Source organism: Dicentrarchus labrax, unplaced genomic scaffold (genome assembly GCF_905237075.1).
Source record: "Dicentrarchus labrax unplaced genomic scaffold, dlabrax2021, whole genome shotgun sequence".
In the NCBI taxonomy this organism is placed as follows: Eukaryota; Metazoa; Chordata; class Actinopteri; family Moronidae; genus Dicentrarchus; species Dicentrarchus labrax.
This window is the reverse complement of record NW_026136721.1, coordinates 434,724-451,548: the sequence shown is the minus strand read 5'-3', so window position 1 is coordinate 451,548 and position 16,825 is coordinate 434,724. Positions and strand designations below refer to the sequence as shown.

General features: G+C 39.5%; 1 protein-coding gene across 9 annotated transcripts in view; it reads right to left on the bottom strand.

Annotated features, from left to right (window-relative positions):
* The window catches only part of fars2 (phenylalanyl-tRNA synthetase 2, mitochondrial), a 95,997-nt gene that overhangs the window by 20,619 nt on the left and 58,553 nt on the right, over window positions 1-16,825 (bottom strand). For all 9 annotated transcript variants that reach the window (XM_051385857.1, XM_051385861.1, XM_051385856.1 and 6 more), the window contains 2 exons: window positions 15,083-15,243; window positions 11,349-11,515 (listed from right to left, as the gene is read on the bottom strand). In XM_051385857.1, coding sequence (XP_051241817.1) covers window positions 11,349-11,515; window positions 15,083-15,243 — 328 coding nt within the window. The remainder of the gene's footprint in view (window positions 1-11,348; window positions 11,516-15,082; window positions 15,244-16,825) is intronic.

Below are 16,825 nucleotides of genomic sequence, written 5' to 3'. Positions count from 1 at the left end.
GCGATCAGGATCCATCCTCTACAATCCGTCTCGTGTCGTTGGACCTCCGTACCTACAACCATCTCCATAGTGCACCTGAACACTTTTTAAAGGTTGTCCCCTGGAGGAAATGTATGGTGGCTATTTAGGGACATCTCAGGCTCAGCTCTACACCGTCAGACTCTCTCTTTATGCTGATAGAGTTGTAAAGATAAATTAAGAACAACCAGTCCTGTACCATCACGCAGAAACACATCCTGTTGTTGTTGATGTTTGTTTTATAAAGAATATGTCTTATATTGTGTTTTTTTACCACTGTGATCATTTTCTTACATTTCCTAACAGAGTTGTTTTTCTCTGTTTCCTGCCCAGGGACTACAGATGTAAATTAGCTTGTAGCTAGCTCTGCAGCTAAGTAGGTAAAATCAAATCCTGTCAGTTCCCACACGGACAGTCTGAGCTGGAAGACATTCACTATTTTGCTTGTTTTCGTTGTAACTTACTATGCAAGAAACGTGTGTTGAATAAATTAGCTGTCAGAAAAACTCTCACATATTAAACTCTGCACAACTGAGTGGAGAGAGAGAGAGAGAGAGAGAGAGAGAGAGAGAGAGCGACAGAGAGAGACAGAGAGAGAGAGAGAGTGAGAGAAAGAGAGAGAGAGAGAGAGACAGAGAGAGACAGAGAGAGACAGAGAGAGAGAGAGAGAGAGAGAGAGAGAGAGAGAGAGAGAGAGAGAGAGAGAGAGAGAGAGAGAGAGAGAGAGAGACAGAGAGAGCGAGAGAGAGAGAGAGAGAGAGACAGAGAGACAGAGAGAGAGAGAGACAGAGAGAGCGAGAGAGAGACAGAGAGAGACAGAGAGAGAGAGCTAAAAACACCTCGTCAGGTCAAAAACAACACAGGCAAAATAACACTTTGACAACACATTCGTCACTTTTGGGATAAAATTCTACAAATAAACAAAAAGCCAAGCAAACTCAGAGGCAAGTAGAGGAAACACAAGCAAATACAAGCAGATAGGAATTCAACCTCGCCTGCAGATATCTATATATTATGTTCATGAACTCATCCGGAGAGACAGCCGTTAACAGCAGCATCCGCATCTGGTCGAAGGCCAAATGTCAGATATCCTGAGAAAATTCCTGGCTGCTCCTCTAAAAAAACTCACGAGAAACTAACCAGAGCAGAGACTGGGTAATATTTTCAGCTCGAAACAGACTTCTAGGCTTTGTGCTTTTACAGGCGAGCTGATTTCAGATTCTCTGGGAAAGAGCTCGTCTGTATGCGAGCAGACTTGGAGCAGTGAGGGATTTCTCAAGAGGTCCAGAGCGTTATGTCTCCACAGAAGAAAAGTCTGTTTGTCATTTAGCAGTTGGACTCCTGCAGATTGTAGTGAAAGCTCTCATAGACGCAGTTAGATAGCGCTGAGTGGACTGACAGCTCTCATAGAGAGCAGAACCACATGAAGCTCTACAGCAGCAAAGGGAAACTCCTTTTTATCAGGAAACAACAAAACTGCAGTTTAATGGCCGACTGCCGACGGGGAAAAGCAGATTATAGAGGCTAAATGTTCACATATGGTTTACTGCTGGGTCTCCAGTTTTAATCCTCCTCTTTTAGTGTCTCAGGTTCTGAAGGATCTGATTGGGTCTGTGAGTCCACCACTTTTAAATATGGACCTGTAGGCTGAGTGAGGGCCTAACATGTTTCAGGACAGAATAAATGATTTCCAGGATATTTTGGTCATTTTAATCAATTTCCATGGCTGGAAATCTATCTCTGTAAACTATCCAGGTTCTCCAGGACGCCCGTGAATCCAGTTTCTATGTAGGTATGTGGACCTGGATTCCCATGAACCGGATTCAGGTGCAGAAAGTTGAAACTGGAACTCTCAAACACTGAAATGACAATGAAACTTTGCTTCCTGTCAGTGAAACAGCAAAACTGCAGTGACGTGGATTTTCTGTGACAGCAGCGAATCTCTTCCCCCTCTCACCTCGAGCGACCCGAGCAAAGCTGCTGACTGCATGATTCACCGGGGCAGGACAGAAGGCGAGCGAGTGCGTGCTGAAATTGGCAGCGGGACGCAAGCACGACGGCCTCAACCAGTGTGCGTTCTCACTCGGCCATATGCACGTCAGCTGCGGCTGCCTCGGCTCGAAACGCCACGTCGGGGCGTGAGAATAAGAGCAGGAAGGAGGCGAGGAGACGAGGGATCGGGTTTCCTACAGCGGCAAAACTCAGCTTTCCAGTGATGAATATGCAAAAAACAGAAAGAATATGAGACGAGAAAGTGAGAAAGACGCAGTGAGCTGGAACATTTATCCTCGTTATGGAAGCAGGGCTGCAGGAGGACGGTGGAGGGCTGGGGGGCTGGGGGGGGGCAGAGAAGAAAGTTCAGATGTTTGTGTAAGAATGACGTGGAGGAGGTAAAAGTTAAAAAGTTATCAGAAGATTAAATAAAGGATAAAGCCCCTCGAGGTCAGAATTACACCATTTCTACCACACCGCATTAAATATCACTATTTTATATTTTTACACAATATGCTACGAGACAGAGAGCTAACGTTACGTAAGAGTATAAATACTCAAGTACCTTAAAAAACTACTGATGACAAATCTGTAATGATATTTGTTTGTTTGAGAGTTTTATTCATATTCAACATGTTTGTGTGTTTGTGTGTTTGTGTGTTTGTGTGTGATTTACAGTGTGTGTGAATTCAATGTTTTAACTCTGATGTGTTTATTATCTTACTGACAGTGAAAGTGTGTGTGTGTGTGTGTGTGTGTGTGTGTGTGTGTGTGTGCGTGTGTGTGTGCCACCGTAACCTCTATGCTCAATTACACCCAGATTACCCAGAGGCCCTTGGGGCTGACTGTGGCAGCCGGTGAGCTCGCTGATATAAATCTGGTTTGTTGTTGATACACAATCTCTCTAATGCCCATAAAACATTACTGCACACACACACACACACACACACACACACACACACACACACACACACACACACACCAGGTGCACACATGCTAAAATACACAATATCAAGACACTCAAGGGAGCCAGTGCTGCAGTAAGCTAATATGCTAACTGCAGGGTAACCTAGATAGGACGAGGAAGAGGAGGAGGAAGAGGAGGAAGAGGAGACAAAAGAAAAGGAGGAGGAGGAAGAGGAGAGAAAAGAAGAGGAGGAAGTGACATTTTGAAAAGGTGAATGGGATGATGTTGGCATTTAGAATAAAGTGAGATCTGGAAGGTTGAAACAACTGGAGACAGCGTTAGCGTCCGTTAGCGTCCGTTAGCAGTTCAATAAAGTTTTCACAGTTCATTCATCATTCACACTTCAAAGAGCGCTAATGCTAAGCTACGAGCCACAGAGCTAATGCTAAGCTACGAGCCACAGAGCTAATGCTAAGCTACGAGCCACAGAGCTAATGCTAAGCTACGAGCCACAGAGCTAATGCTAAGCTACGAGCCACAGAGCTTATGCTAAGCTACGAGCCACAGAGCTAATGCTAAGCTACGAGCCACAGAGCTAATGCTAAGCTACGAGCCACAGAGCTAATGCTAAGCTACGAGCACTATATATATATATTAATGATGATGAGGAATCAGACTCCGCCCACCAGCAGCTGATTTTATGTTGGATTCATTAGCGTTAAGTTTTCTCCATATTAATGATTATTATATTAATGATATTATATTAATGATTATTATATTGATGATTATTATATTAATGATTATTATATTAATGATTATTATATTAATGATATTATATTAATGATTATTATATTGATGATTATTATATTAATGATTATTATATTAATGATTATTATATTAATGATTATTATATTAATGATTATTATATTATATTAATGATTATTATATTATATTAATGATTATTATATTAATTAATGATTATTATATTGATGATTATTATATTAATGATTATTATATTAATGATTATTATATTAATGATTATTATATTATATTAATGATTATTATATTATATTAATGATTATTATATTAATTAATGATTATTATATTAATGATTATTATATTAATTAATGATTATTATATTAATGATTATTATATTAATGATTATTATATTAATGATTATTATATTAATGATATTATATTAATGATTATTATATTAATGATTATTATATTATATTAATGATTATTATATTATATTAATGATTATTATATTAATTAATGATTATTATATTGATGATATTATATTAATGATTATAATATTAATGATTATTATATTAATTAATGATTATTATATTAATGATTATTATATTAATGATTATTATATTGATGATTATTATATTAATTAATGATTATTATATTAATGATTATTATATTAATGATTATTATATTGATTAATGATTATTATATTAATGATTATTATATTGATTAATGATTATTTTATTAATGATTATTATATTAATGATTATTATATTGATTAATGATTATTATATTAATGATTATTATATTGATGATATTATATTAATTAATGATTATTAATGACACTTAATGCCCGACATGTTAGCATGTGGCAGTTTCTAAACGCTGCGGCTCTAACGGGCTATTTCCCGCCATTCTTGCCCATAAAAGCTCGGCTGTTTCATTTGAATCGATTCGTCCTGTTCCGGTGTTTGCGGACCGACGGTAAAGTTTGGCGAGGAGCGTCCGGTCCGACCGCTTAATGCATCCTGTAGCAACAATCATAAAGAAAGGGTAGAAGGAGCGGTTACATCTGAAAACAATCATACATTATTCAGCTGGAGGACGTCACAACCTGCTCACCGGGAAAAGACAACTCACTCTCTCTCTCTCCCTTTTCTCTCACCCGTTATAATACTCTCTCTACCGAGTCCTCCCTCCTTCATCTCTTCGGGAGAGAGGGTTGGTCTCTCCCTCTGTGTTAAATCATTCATTGAGTCGTGGTGGGCGGCTGCCTCTCTGTCTCCTGCTGAGCCTGCAGAGAGGGTGAGGACGGGGGAGGACGGGGGAGGACGGGAGGATGACAGGTGGAGGAGGAGGAGGAGGAGAGCGAAGGCCACTCTGCACTCAGTGAAGCTTTGTTTCAGTTTGTCTTTATTTCACCTTCACTTTTCTCTGTTTTCATTGTAGGAACCGATCGAATGGAGATTGTGTGCAACTTATAATGGAGCTAATAAACCTCCAGCACAACACAGAGTCCAAGCTAAGCCCGTCTACGGAGAGCCTGGCCTCTCCCTATAAAGTCCCATTGTACCGAATACTGGTTGCAGTTCCAGCAGAGGTCCACTGGGGGCGCTCTCCCATCAGTGCAGAATGAATGGGAGCAGATGGAGCTAGACGGCTACATTTGTCTCTGTCACCTGATTGTGGTTGAGAGATCTCAGATGTGATTGTAGTTTTTAAAGTTCAACATGGGTTATAGGTCGAAAGTTGAATGAACGAGTTCTGATGTCCTTTAGATTTCTTACAGGACGAGTTGTTGTTGCCCATAACGCGCTAGCATTCTGCTAATGAACGCTGATTGGTCAGTGAAGGACTGATTACGACCAGAGATCCTGCTTGATGGCATCGTGGCATCCGAAGCCCGACCACAATGTTAAGGTGGATTTTTTCGCCCAAGTTCTTTTTTTTAACACAGCAACTTTTTTTGTGTTGCTGGTACTTTTATCTGCCGATCGTTACGTCTGTGTCGTCGATGCCTCGAGAGAAAAGGAAGCACAAAGAGACTCGAGGCTCGCCGTAAAGCGGTATCTCTGGACGTACGATGTGTGTGACGTCACTGACATTTTAAAAGACTTTTTAAAGAAAATAAGTGACTCTAAACAATCTAACACCCAGCAATATGTCATTTCTTTGCGTCCCCTTTCGAATGCAACATTCAAATTACTAGACAAACAATGATATCCTGAGAAAAGTGGATTTTGAGCTCCATTCATTCTGCTCTCATCCTGTGAGCGCCCTCACATGGAGCCAGAGGGGAACTATTATCATCACGATTATCAGATTATTATTATCAGTGTAAACAGCAATAATTACTGTAATCCCACAGATAATGACTTTTATTACACTTCTATAACTTTTAACATTCACATTAAAATAATAACAATCCAATAATAACAGCACTCTGCTGTAAATGTAAGTCTGATTATTGTATTAAAGCAGAGTTCACCTGGATTTATAGATCACTTTACTTTGTGTTTACAGTGTATTACTGTTAATAATCCAGCACACAGCAGCACACTCACTTCTCCGTCAGTCTCTACCTCACCCGTCCTCCCTGCCTCCCTCACCCTCCCTGGGGAGTCCTGAGAGGGAGGGCGCTGTCAACTTGATTGACAGCTCTGTCGGCTTATCAAATTAGCGCGGGCCCAGTCGCGGCTGACAGCGTTACCGACCAATAAATGCAGATTTGTGGGAATCATAGCGAGCCATCAGCTTTGATTTGCTACTACACGAGATGTTTATGGAGCGGCAGAGAGGGCGAGAGACTACCAGCAGACTGGGGAGAGGGGGAGAGAGAGGGGCACTTTGTTTTCCCTCTCCTCGCCCTCTTTCCATCCCTCCATCATTCGATTAACTTCAGAAGTACTTCGGAGAAGAAAATATATTTAAGAGGCTGCAATTTCCGGCAGCTTTAGTGGGTTTTAGATCAATTTACAGCCGTAATGCACATTATGGTCTGTTTGGAGATCAGCACACATCCACGCTGGAGATTGTACTCGTTGGAGATAAACAGCACTTGAAAGAATCGTCTGGACTTCCTGTTTTATGCTCACATACAGCAACACTGCCGCAGATCCTCATCTGTTCTACTGTTCATACCCTTTATTTGATTCTAACTCATTAAATAAATGAAATTAGGATCATTAATATCAAATGAAGTAACACCATCTTGTAAAAAATTAAACAACAAATCCTTTAAAAAATGTCATTAATAAACTTAATTTAAGATAAAGATGTTTAATGAAAAGAAAATAACAAACTTGTTCCAGTGACTTTAAGTGTAAACGAGGAAGTAGAGCCGACTAAAGATTCTCCTAGTCGTCATAACTTTATGATATTTAATGATTATAATCTCTATATGTGAACAGCAGTATTGATTATAATCTGTTAAACAGCAGTATTGATTATAATCTGTTAAACAGCAGTATTGATTGTGAATCAGAACAAGCAGCGAGGAGACTGAACCTTTAGTTCCTTTACTCCAACCCAGTGTAACATCACACATTTGCAGAAAAGTTCTTAAAGTGTCAATAAATTCACTGGGATTTGTTGAACTTGTTTACAGTGTTCATATTTAATAAATACTGTAAATACATTAGCATTAGCTCCCTCTGGTTTATGGTGATTTTCCTTTGTGCTCTATTGGTCTCTCATTTTATGTTTAAAAACATAAAGTTTCCAACATTAACATGCTAAAACCTGCCAGAAGAGACAATATTTATAAGTTCAGTGTAGTAAAATATTGGCTCTGACATGTTTTGTTTTCATGAAACACAAAACAAACGAATAAAAACTGGTGAATTTTACATTAAAGAAATGTTTTAAAGGTTGTTTCCTGTGTAAACTTTGGTATTAAAGCTGTGTAAAGTGTGTTAAGCTTCAGACTGATCAACGTCTGCGGCTCTCTGTAGTAAAGTTGAAGCTCCTCTGTGGGACAAACCTATATTGTCCATCAGCTCATCAATCAATAATCACAGTTTTTAAAAGACAATCGTGTGCCGGGGCTTCAGACAGCGGTTACTGTTTGTGGGGTCTGATGCTGGTTTATGTTTCTGACGGGAACAAACTGTCTCAGCTTTCTGGATGCAGTCGGGGTTTCTGAGCAGAATTTAATATGCTGAGTAATGACAGGAGACACAGAGCAACAATCTATCAGAGAGAAAGGGTGGATCAGTCAACGGGGAATTAATGTTCAGGTTGTCTTTTAGAAACTGAATAAAAGCTCATTACTGTTAAACTTCTAATGTCGTTTTATTATTAAATCACTGAACTCATCCTGTCTTTACTGGGGACGAACCTTCCTCTCAGACTTAAAGAATATACACACAGTCGGTCTTTATCTCAACATTTTATTTATTTATGTGAAGAAAACTATAGAAAACTTATTTTTAGAGTTAAAAAAACAAACAGATAAGTTCATTTAACTTCAAAAATGGTTGAAATGTATTCAAATTGTAAGTAACAAAGACATTCTTGATCAAATAGTTTTAGTAATTTTGAAATATTTATTTGTATTGTGAAAATAAAACTAGTAAAAAGTACCGAATCAAGAATGTTTTTAACTTACAAAACTTAACTTCCTGCAGTTGTTGTGTTCATTGTTTATCAGCTGTTCTGTATTTGTTGGATATAGAGTTAAATAAAGAGCTTCTGTATTTTATTTTGAAGGTGGGAGAAGTTAAGAGAGGGTGAGAGAGGGAGGTTTGGGAAGAAAAAGGTGCAATGCAGGTACTTTATGCGCCACTAATTTAGGAACTGATAACTGTAATTAACCAAACTTCCTCTCTCCATCATTATCATTACACTGTAATGAGAACAATGTAAGTGTGTGTGTGTGTGTGTGTGTGTGTGTGTGTGTGAGAGAGAGAGAAGATGACAGTGTGTGGGAGACAGAAAGGGGGAGTAAAAAGGTGCATTGCAGGTATTTTGTGCAAGGCTGTAATTGAGGCTCTAACAGCCTCCACAGTCCTGGTCCAGCCTCCGCACCCAGCTGGTAAAACGCCACCAGACTCCTTTGACAAAAACAGTGATTTAACCTCAGGAATGACAGGAGGGTTGCTGGTTCAACGCTGCCTCAGTCTGTTTGTATGTTTGTATTATTGTGTGATTTTTGTGTTATAACATGTTAGTCTGGATCTGAATTGATATTAGCTGCTGCGGATCGAGGCGGCGGGGAACCAGCAACTCCTCTGTTCTGTGACATAAAATCACTGTTTTTGTCAAAGGAGTCTGGTGGTTATAAAGAGAGCACAGATTGATATAAATGCTGCTGTTTTTCATCATAAAGGGGGATCAGATGGCAAAGTAAAGTGGTTAAATATCCTAAATACACAAACTGATATTGTTTTTGTTTATTTACTATGGATAAATACCTCATACTCATGCTCTCTTCACCAGACTCCATTTACAAAAGCAGTAAAGTTGCTGGTTCCACCGCTGCCTCAATCCGCAGCAAACTAACATCAGTACGGATCCAAACTAACATGTTAAAACACCAAAGTTCACACAATAACACAAACATACAAACAGATCCAGGCAGCGTGGACCAAAGGACTCCTGTGTATGTGACATAAAATGACTGTTTTTGTCAATGGAGTCTGGTTGATCTAAACGCTTTGGTTCCCCGTCAGAAAGTAAAGTAAAGCAGTGAAGATACAAACTGACACTGATATTGTCCCTCGTCCAACTCCGCTTTAAAGAACCTGGTTTATTTATTTATTTTATTATTATTATTTTATTAAAGAAAACCGATTGATCGAACGTCATCTGTTCCCTCCAAGGTCAAACTGACCCGACCGGTCGCAGTCGGTCAAAAGTGTTTGTTTATTTCTCATGTTATTGAGCCCAAAGTCTCAATCTGTCTATTACTGTCTGTCTTTATCTGCCAGCGTCTCTCCCTCCCTCCCTTCCTCCCTCCATTAGCTCTAATATCAGCAGTCAGTGTATATTAATGCATTGTCAGTGTGTGTGTGTGTGTGTGTGTGTGTGAGCTCGGTGGGGAAAAAGGTCGCTATTTAAAAGACATTAAAATGCTGAAAGATGAATAGTGTCGGACATTTTTACGCACTGCAGGCCCCTCGCTGCACACACACACACACACACACACACACACACACACACACACACACACACACACACACACACTAACGCAAGGTCGGGCAAGTGTGTGTGTGTGTGTGTGTGTGTCACAGTAAAGTGAAAAGGAGTTCTCAGCCATAAGGTACCAACCTCCCACTGCTGCCCTTTATACACACACACACACACACACACACACACACACACACACACACACACACACACACACACACACACACACACACACACACACACACACGTACGTCTTAAAAAATGAGATGTCAACAGCAGGAACCGCAGGCTCGGAGGTGTACGCCAAGGACAGCCTCCTCCGTGTGTGTGTGTGTGTGTGTGTGTGTGTGTGTGTGTGTGTGTGTGTGTGTGTGAGAGAGAGAGCCATTTAGAGTAAACAGGCACTTTTCACTGTACAAATAGGACTGTGTGTGTGTGTGTGTGTTAATTAAAACTGATGACACTGCCATCAGTCGTCTGTTATTAGCAGAAAAACCGACAGTGACCTTTACCCCTCTTTTCTCTCTTTTTCTTTCACTGTCTTTCCTTCCATTAGTTTCATTTCCTTTCGCCTTTTTTTACAACCTTTCCTTATAAACTGTAATAAAACTAATATTCCTGCAGTACCAATACAGTAAAATAACAAAATAACTGACTCATAAACACACAGTCATTGTCTGTAATTAAAATACAGTTTTTAGCTTTAATTTGACATAAAATGTTGTGTATTTTTTATCTTTTTAATGTCTAATTAAATATATTTACACTGTAAAACCATGATCTATAAATACAGGTGAACTCTTATTATTAGATGTAACTATATTTTATATTAACTATATTATTCAAATACATTGAAATATTAATACAATTCCAAAAATGATGTAAAATAACATTAACATTACATATAAAAAAACTTATTTCACTGATATTTATTTGTTAAAAGTTTAATACAATAAAAAAAAAGTATTAGTTGTGTAATTGTAATGGATTAGTTAGTTAACTGACAGATATGTTGTATAATGATGGACGTTGAATAAATGTTGTTTATCAGTGTATAAGCATTGGTAAACTGTCCAAATACAGTTGTTATCAGTGTAAACAGCAATAATTACTGTAATCTCACAGATAATGACTTTTATTACACTTCTATAACTTTTAACATTCACATTAAAATAATAACAATCCAATAATAACAGCACTCTGCTGTAAATGTAAGTCTGATTATTGTATTATAGCAGAGTTCACCTGGATTTATAGATCATTGTTTTACACTGTAAATATCTTTAATTAAACATAATAAAATATCCACATTTCCTTCCTCATGAATGTGAACATTAGTGAGCATTTTAATGTGTTTATTAGTGTATTTAATGACATAAATCTGTAATATTATGAGGACATTCCTCCTATTTGGGAACTTAAAGGGTGTTTGTGTTGTGTGGCAGTAATATGAGTCAATGTGCAGGAACTGTGTGTGTGTGTGTGTGTGTGTGTGTGTGTGTGTGTGTGTGTGTGTGTGTGTGTGTGTGTGTGTTGTGTGTTTTCCTACTTTGGGTGCATGAACTCGTCCACCAGTGACACTTTCTCCACCAGGTCTCCTCCGATGGAGCGAACCAGATCGTAGAAGTCGTTCTCTATGAAGCTCTCTCGCCCGTCCTCGCTCTCCGGCAGCCAGAAGGAGATGTCGTTGTGGAGCGGGGGGTATTTACTGAGGGACTGATAACACACAGCAAACACAGTAATCAACACCTCTTCTGTTAGCTAATGCAGCAGCTCTCAACCGCTCCCAGAGTGCTGAGAGGGAATAAAATACTCAAGTGTTTCTATTGCTGGGTTTAGTTTTTACTGCTGGCGACAGTCAGCTTCTTTTAGCAACAAGTCCATCTGGAAACTCCAAAAATTGTGAGAAATAAAAGACAAACTAAGGCAGCAAAAATGTGAATATTTACATCCTGTTACTTTTACTGATAAAACTATTTTAAACCAAAAGAAAGAATAAATGTCCATTAATAAAGAACACGTTACAGATTTTGGGGTCTGGAGTGGACTCATTGATATTTCTATAATCCTCGCCTCGGTTACGTATAAACAGAATAAAACAAACCAAAAAAAAGAAGTCGGCAGCGAACGACCACGTCAGCTGAATACGAAGATAAAAAATAAAGACAGAAGAGAGAAGGAGAGAGAAAGAGGGAGAAAGAGCAGCAGAGAGTAAAACATGGAGACAATAACACATTAAAAGTTAATCAGGACGACAGAATAAATGTGATGTTTTATTCAGCGGCAGACGGAGTCTTTGACTTGTTTTTTATCCTGGAAATAAGTTTTAATAAACAGAGAGAGGAAGAGTTCTTTTCTCTTTCTTCGTCTTCATTTATTTATCCATTAAACAAATATATATTGTGTATGTGTATGCATGTAGAGGACGGAGGGGAGTAGACAATATTCATTTTATATTATATTTTTCTTTCTTTCCTTCCTAAAGCAGAAATGTTTCAGATTATAGAAACACAATAAGTCATTATTCTTATTCTAAAATTTACTGAAGAACAAAGGAATGAAGGTAAACAGGTGTCTACATACTTTTGGCCATATAATGCTGTTACAGTGTGTGTGTGTGTGTGTGTGTGTGTGTGTTTGTGTTCCCATGTTTACACACACACACACACACACAGGCGGTCACAGTTCATTACCTGTGGATCCGGGGGGCCAGGGAGGGTTTACGAGGGGGGGAGGTGGAGAGTCTCAGCCCAGGAGAGGTGCACTGACCCTGGGCAGGAGATGAGCCGTGCTCCCCTGGTCCCTCTGGAGGAACCGGGTTCATCAATAAAACTAACAGGACTGAGAGCTGGACAACAGGGTCTGTCCTCTTCCTCCATCACTCTATCACTCTATCACTCATCCCACATCACTCCATCACTCATCCCTTCATCCCTTCAGATCTTTACCTTTATATCATAATTATTGACATTTCTCTCCTTTCTTCTCTTTCATTTATCTCACATTCTTTTATTAAATATTGAAATGTTCATTTCTTTTTTCACTCTTCTTTCTTTTGTTTCCTTTTTAACCTTGTTGTCTTTCTTTCTTAAACTTCCTTCTGTGTCTCTTTTCCAACAAAAGCTCTTTAATAAGTTTCTATTCTTCCTCCTCTCCTCCTCCTTTCTCCTCCTCCTTCATCATCCCTTCAGGTTTTTGTTGATCAATCTTTCCTCCCTCCGTCTCTCCTTTCCAGTATTCTTTGTTTCCATTTTACCTGCTCCATCCTACCTGTGGTTCTCATCCCCTCCTTTCTCCCTCTCTCAGTCCACCTCCTCCCTCCCCCTCTCTTCTCCTCCGTTCTCCTCTCTGCCCTCCAACAGTCACTTGAAATGTTCTTCATTAGTGAAGACGAGAGTGGACAAAAACCACCTTTATGGGACAGAGTAACCGCTGTGTGAACCGTGTGTGTGATGGTGATGCTGGCGGGGTCAGGGGAAGTGACTGCTGCCGGCTGATGTGAGCCCCCACTGTCAACATGTTTTATACATGAGGCTCAGAGGCTAGAGCGAACACACACACACACACACACACACACAGACACACACACACACACACACACACACACACACACACTCACAGGTACTGCTGGATAAAAGACGACAGGGGAGAGGGCAAGAGCAGGAAAGTAACAGAGCGGCTGAGAATGAGAGAACGAGGAGGTAAAATTAAAGGTTATATGTACAAAATTCACTTTAGTCTGTCCTTAATTCACCAACGTAGACGTGAAAATATTTGGGGGCACTAAGGGCGCTAACATAAGCTAACGTTAATGCTTGGGGACAAATGCTCTGTTAAAGTCCATCAACTGACAGTTTATTGTTATTGTCAGTGTCTGACAGCATTATGGAAAGGATCCCTACAGAGATAGACCTTTAGTTTAACCACAAACAGCCGTAATATCACTATCACTCTCCACCAGACTCCAGAGACAGAAACACTCATTTTACCTTCAGATCATCTTAACTTCATTCAAAGTGGACAGAAACAGAATAAAACTGATTAAAAGCGTCTCTGTTAGTGTTTCCAACAATCACCAACTCTGGTTTGGTGGAAATAAATCCTTAATTCACCGACGTAGATGATAAAAACAGCAGTTTCAGTCGGAGCAGACCGGCTATGGAAACAAACCACAGAGAGGCTGCGATACAACACAGGCAGAGGGAGAGAGACACCATGTGACTCTGTGTCTTTATATAGAGAATATAATGTTTAATATCTCATATATAACCTTTAATATTATGTTTTATATAGAGAATATAATGTTAATGTTTATAATCTCATACATATAATCTTCTTAATAGTCTGAACTGTAGTTTAAGTATTTTTACTTTGTTACTTGCCACCTCTGCAGGTTACTGACTTCTACTGCAGATGATTTGATGAATGGTCACACACACACACACACACACACACACACACACACACACACACACACACACACACACACACACACACATAATCAGTGAGTATGTGGGAGGCTGATGGAGGGAGATGGAAGTGTTTGAAGGCAGAGGTTACTGAGTGTAAATGTTCAGCTGAATACTCAGTCAAGCAGAGAGACAAATGGACGACTGAACACAAAGAATAATAAACAGGAGGAGGAAGAGGAGAGAGGGGAAGAAGGAGAAATCACTGCACTGTGATCTAGATTCTCATCAACAAAAGAAGACGTCATGTTTCCTTCCAAATGTGTCGCAGATTTTAACTGAATTTCGAGTAATTCAGCAAATGCAAACACAGTTATATTATTATCAGTAGTCGCTTCATCCAAACAGGCAGCAGGTGGCGCCGATTCTCCAGTCGGACAACCAGAAGACGAGAGCAACAGTGTGTTAGGATGTAGAAAACAGCTCATCAGTCATGTGACTTAAATGTTTCTTACATCCAAACTTATTCTTATTTTTGGGAAATTTTGGAAGGGAAGTTTTACCAAATTTTACCATTTCCATGACGCTTCTCTAATGTGATAAGTTGATGGAAACACGGCTAATGAGGTTTTGTCCGATAAAAGTCAAAATCCAAGCAGTCGTCATGATTCAGAGTGTTTAAAATTGTCCAAAAAGTTCTGATATATCCAACCAAAGAACATGGATCCTTCAAGTTATTAAAAGTCATTTGATGCTATTTTAACAATCTGACAAAAGAAACAAATCAAAGCTCAAATATAAACCTCGGTGGAGGAAGACCATGAGATTGGGTTAAATGCTCTACAAACAGCAGCTCATTGGGTGGTCTTTGTACCTGGAAGCAGACGGGCTGCTGGATGTGCTGAACTCTGAACTGTTTGAGGAAGCGTTCGTCCTGACTCCAGAACAGCCGGATGTCTGGGATGTTGTACAGGACCATGGCCAGTCTCTCCAGGCCCAGACCGAACGCCCAGCCCGCCTTGTCTCCTGCCCCGGCTGCAAGAAAACATATAACACAAGAACGCGTTAACAGAAAGGCTAAAGGCTAAAGGCTGTTTCCAGCAGCAGCATCGAACACAGTGAAACATTTAGGAGATACAGAGAGAACTGATATTTCACTCAGGAGTTGGTGGAAACCAAAAACAGGGCAAAAAGAGAGTTAAATTCATCAGGCGGACACAAACATGACATATAAATGGACGATCATGTTGCTCTGTGTCTGCTGGATGTAAATCGGCAGGTTCAAGGTGAAATGTTTGAAATAACCTCTTCACAACATGATAATGTGTCAGTGGTTGTTGTGGATGAAACTGCTGTTTTTATCATTTACGTCGGTGAATTAAGGAATTATTTCCATGAAATCAGAGCTGGTGCTTGTTGGAAAGACTAACAGAGAAGTAGTTTGTGAGTTTTGTATTTGTGTTTTATGATTATTTGCTATGTAAAATTCCTTGTTTTTATCAATGGAGTTCCAGTGGCAAGTTCATTTCATATGTATAACTGCTGCTACCATTAAATTTGGAAGAGAAATTCTCACATTTTAACCAAAGCAATACGAGAATCAGAAACAAAAATGAAGCTGAAGTAAGTCTGCATGTAATAAATTGTAATATATTAAAGTTAAAGTTGCTTATTTTCCTGCTCAGACGTGAATTAAACAGCGTCGGGTGGATTTTGGGACACTCTTCCAGACACCCTGCGGTGCTGCAGGTGTCACAGCCGAACACAAACACGGCTGGAAGATCATCCACAAAGTCCACAACACCAACACAACAGGGCTGCTCCAGAGAACCTGCCGTCAGTGTTACTGCAGGTTTCACTCACTGTCAGTCTGACAACTACAATCCAGTTATAGAGGAATGTGTGTCAGCAGGTAGCTGGACTCATATTATTCAACACTTCAACTTAATGCTGTCAATAAATCTATACAACCTCAGCCTCCCACACACACACACACACACACTCATAGTATCCTCACTGTTTCTTCAGTTATTTTCTGATACGTTATCGATCGCGACCCGAGAGAGGCATTCGCCTCCGCTCTCCGTTAGCAGGACTCACGGACGCTGCTCAAGGGCACTTATCATGCTCAGGGTTTGTGGTACCACACACTTCAGCATGTTTTTTGAGCTGTAAACTGGATTATATGACTGTACTGTGGTGAAACACATCAATGCTGCTGTTAATATTCACATTATTACCAAATTAAATTACATTTTGTTGGTTGAAAACGTCTCAACGCGCCCCCTACTGCTTTAAATCAGCCTGAACCTTTTTTGGGGGGACACTAACACTTTTAAGGAACATAAAACTGTTTGGTTAAGGTTTGAGAAAGATGGTTGTCTTTGTTAAAAGAAACCAATATTAACCATTGGTCTTCAACCATTGAAGGGATCATCAAAAACTGGGTTTCCTACGCTGATACTGAAGCAATGTTAAGAAGTACTCCACCCTAAAACATGTTTTTTGAGCTGTAAACTCAATTATATGTCGGTACTGTGATGAAAGAACATGTAAAAATCTGTATTTTGTATCACTGTGGTCACTGTTGAGGCCCCTACAGGAGGAGCTATATATA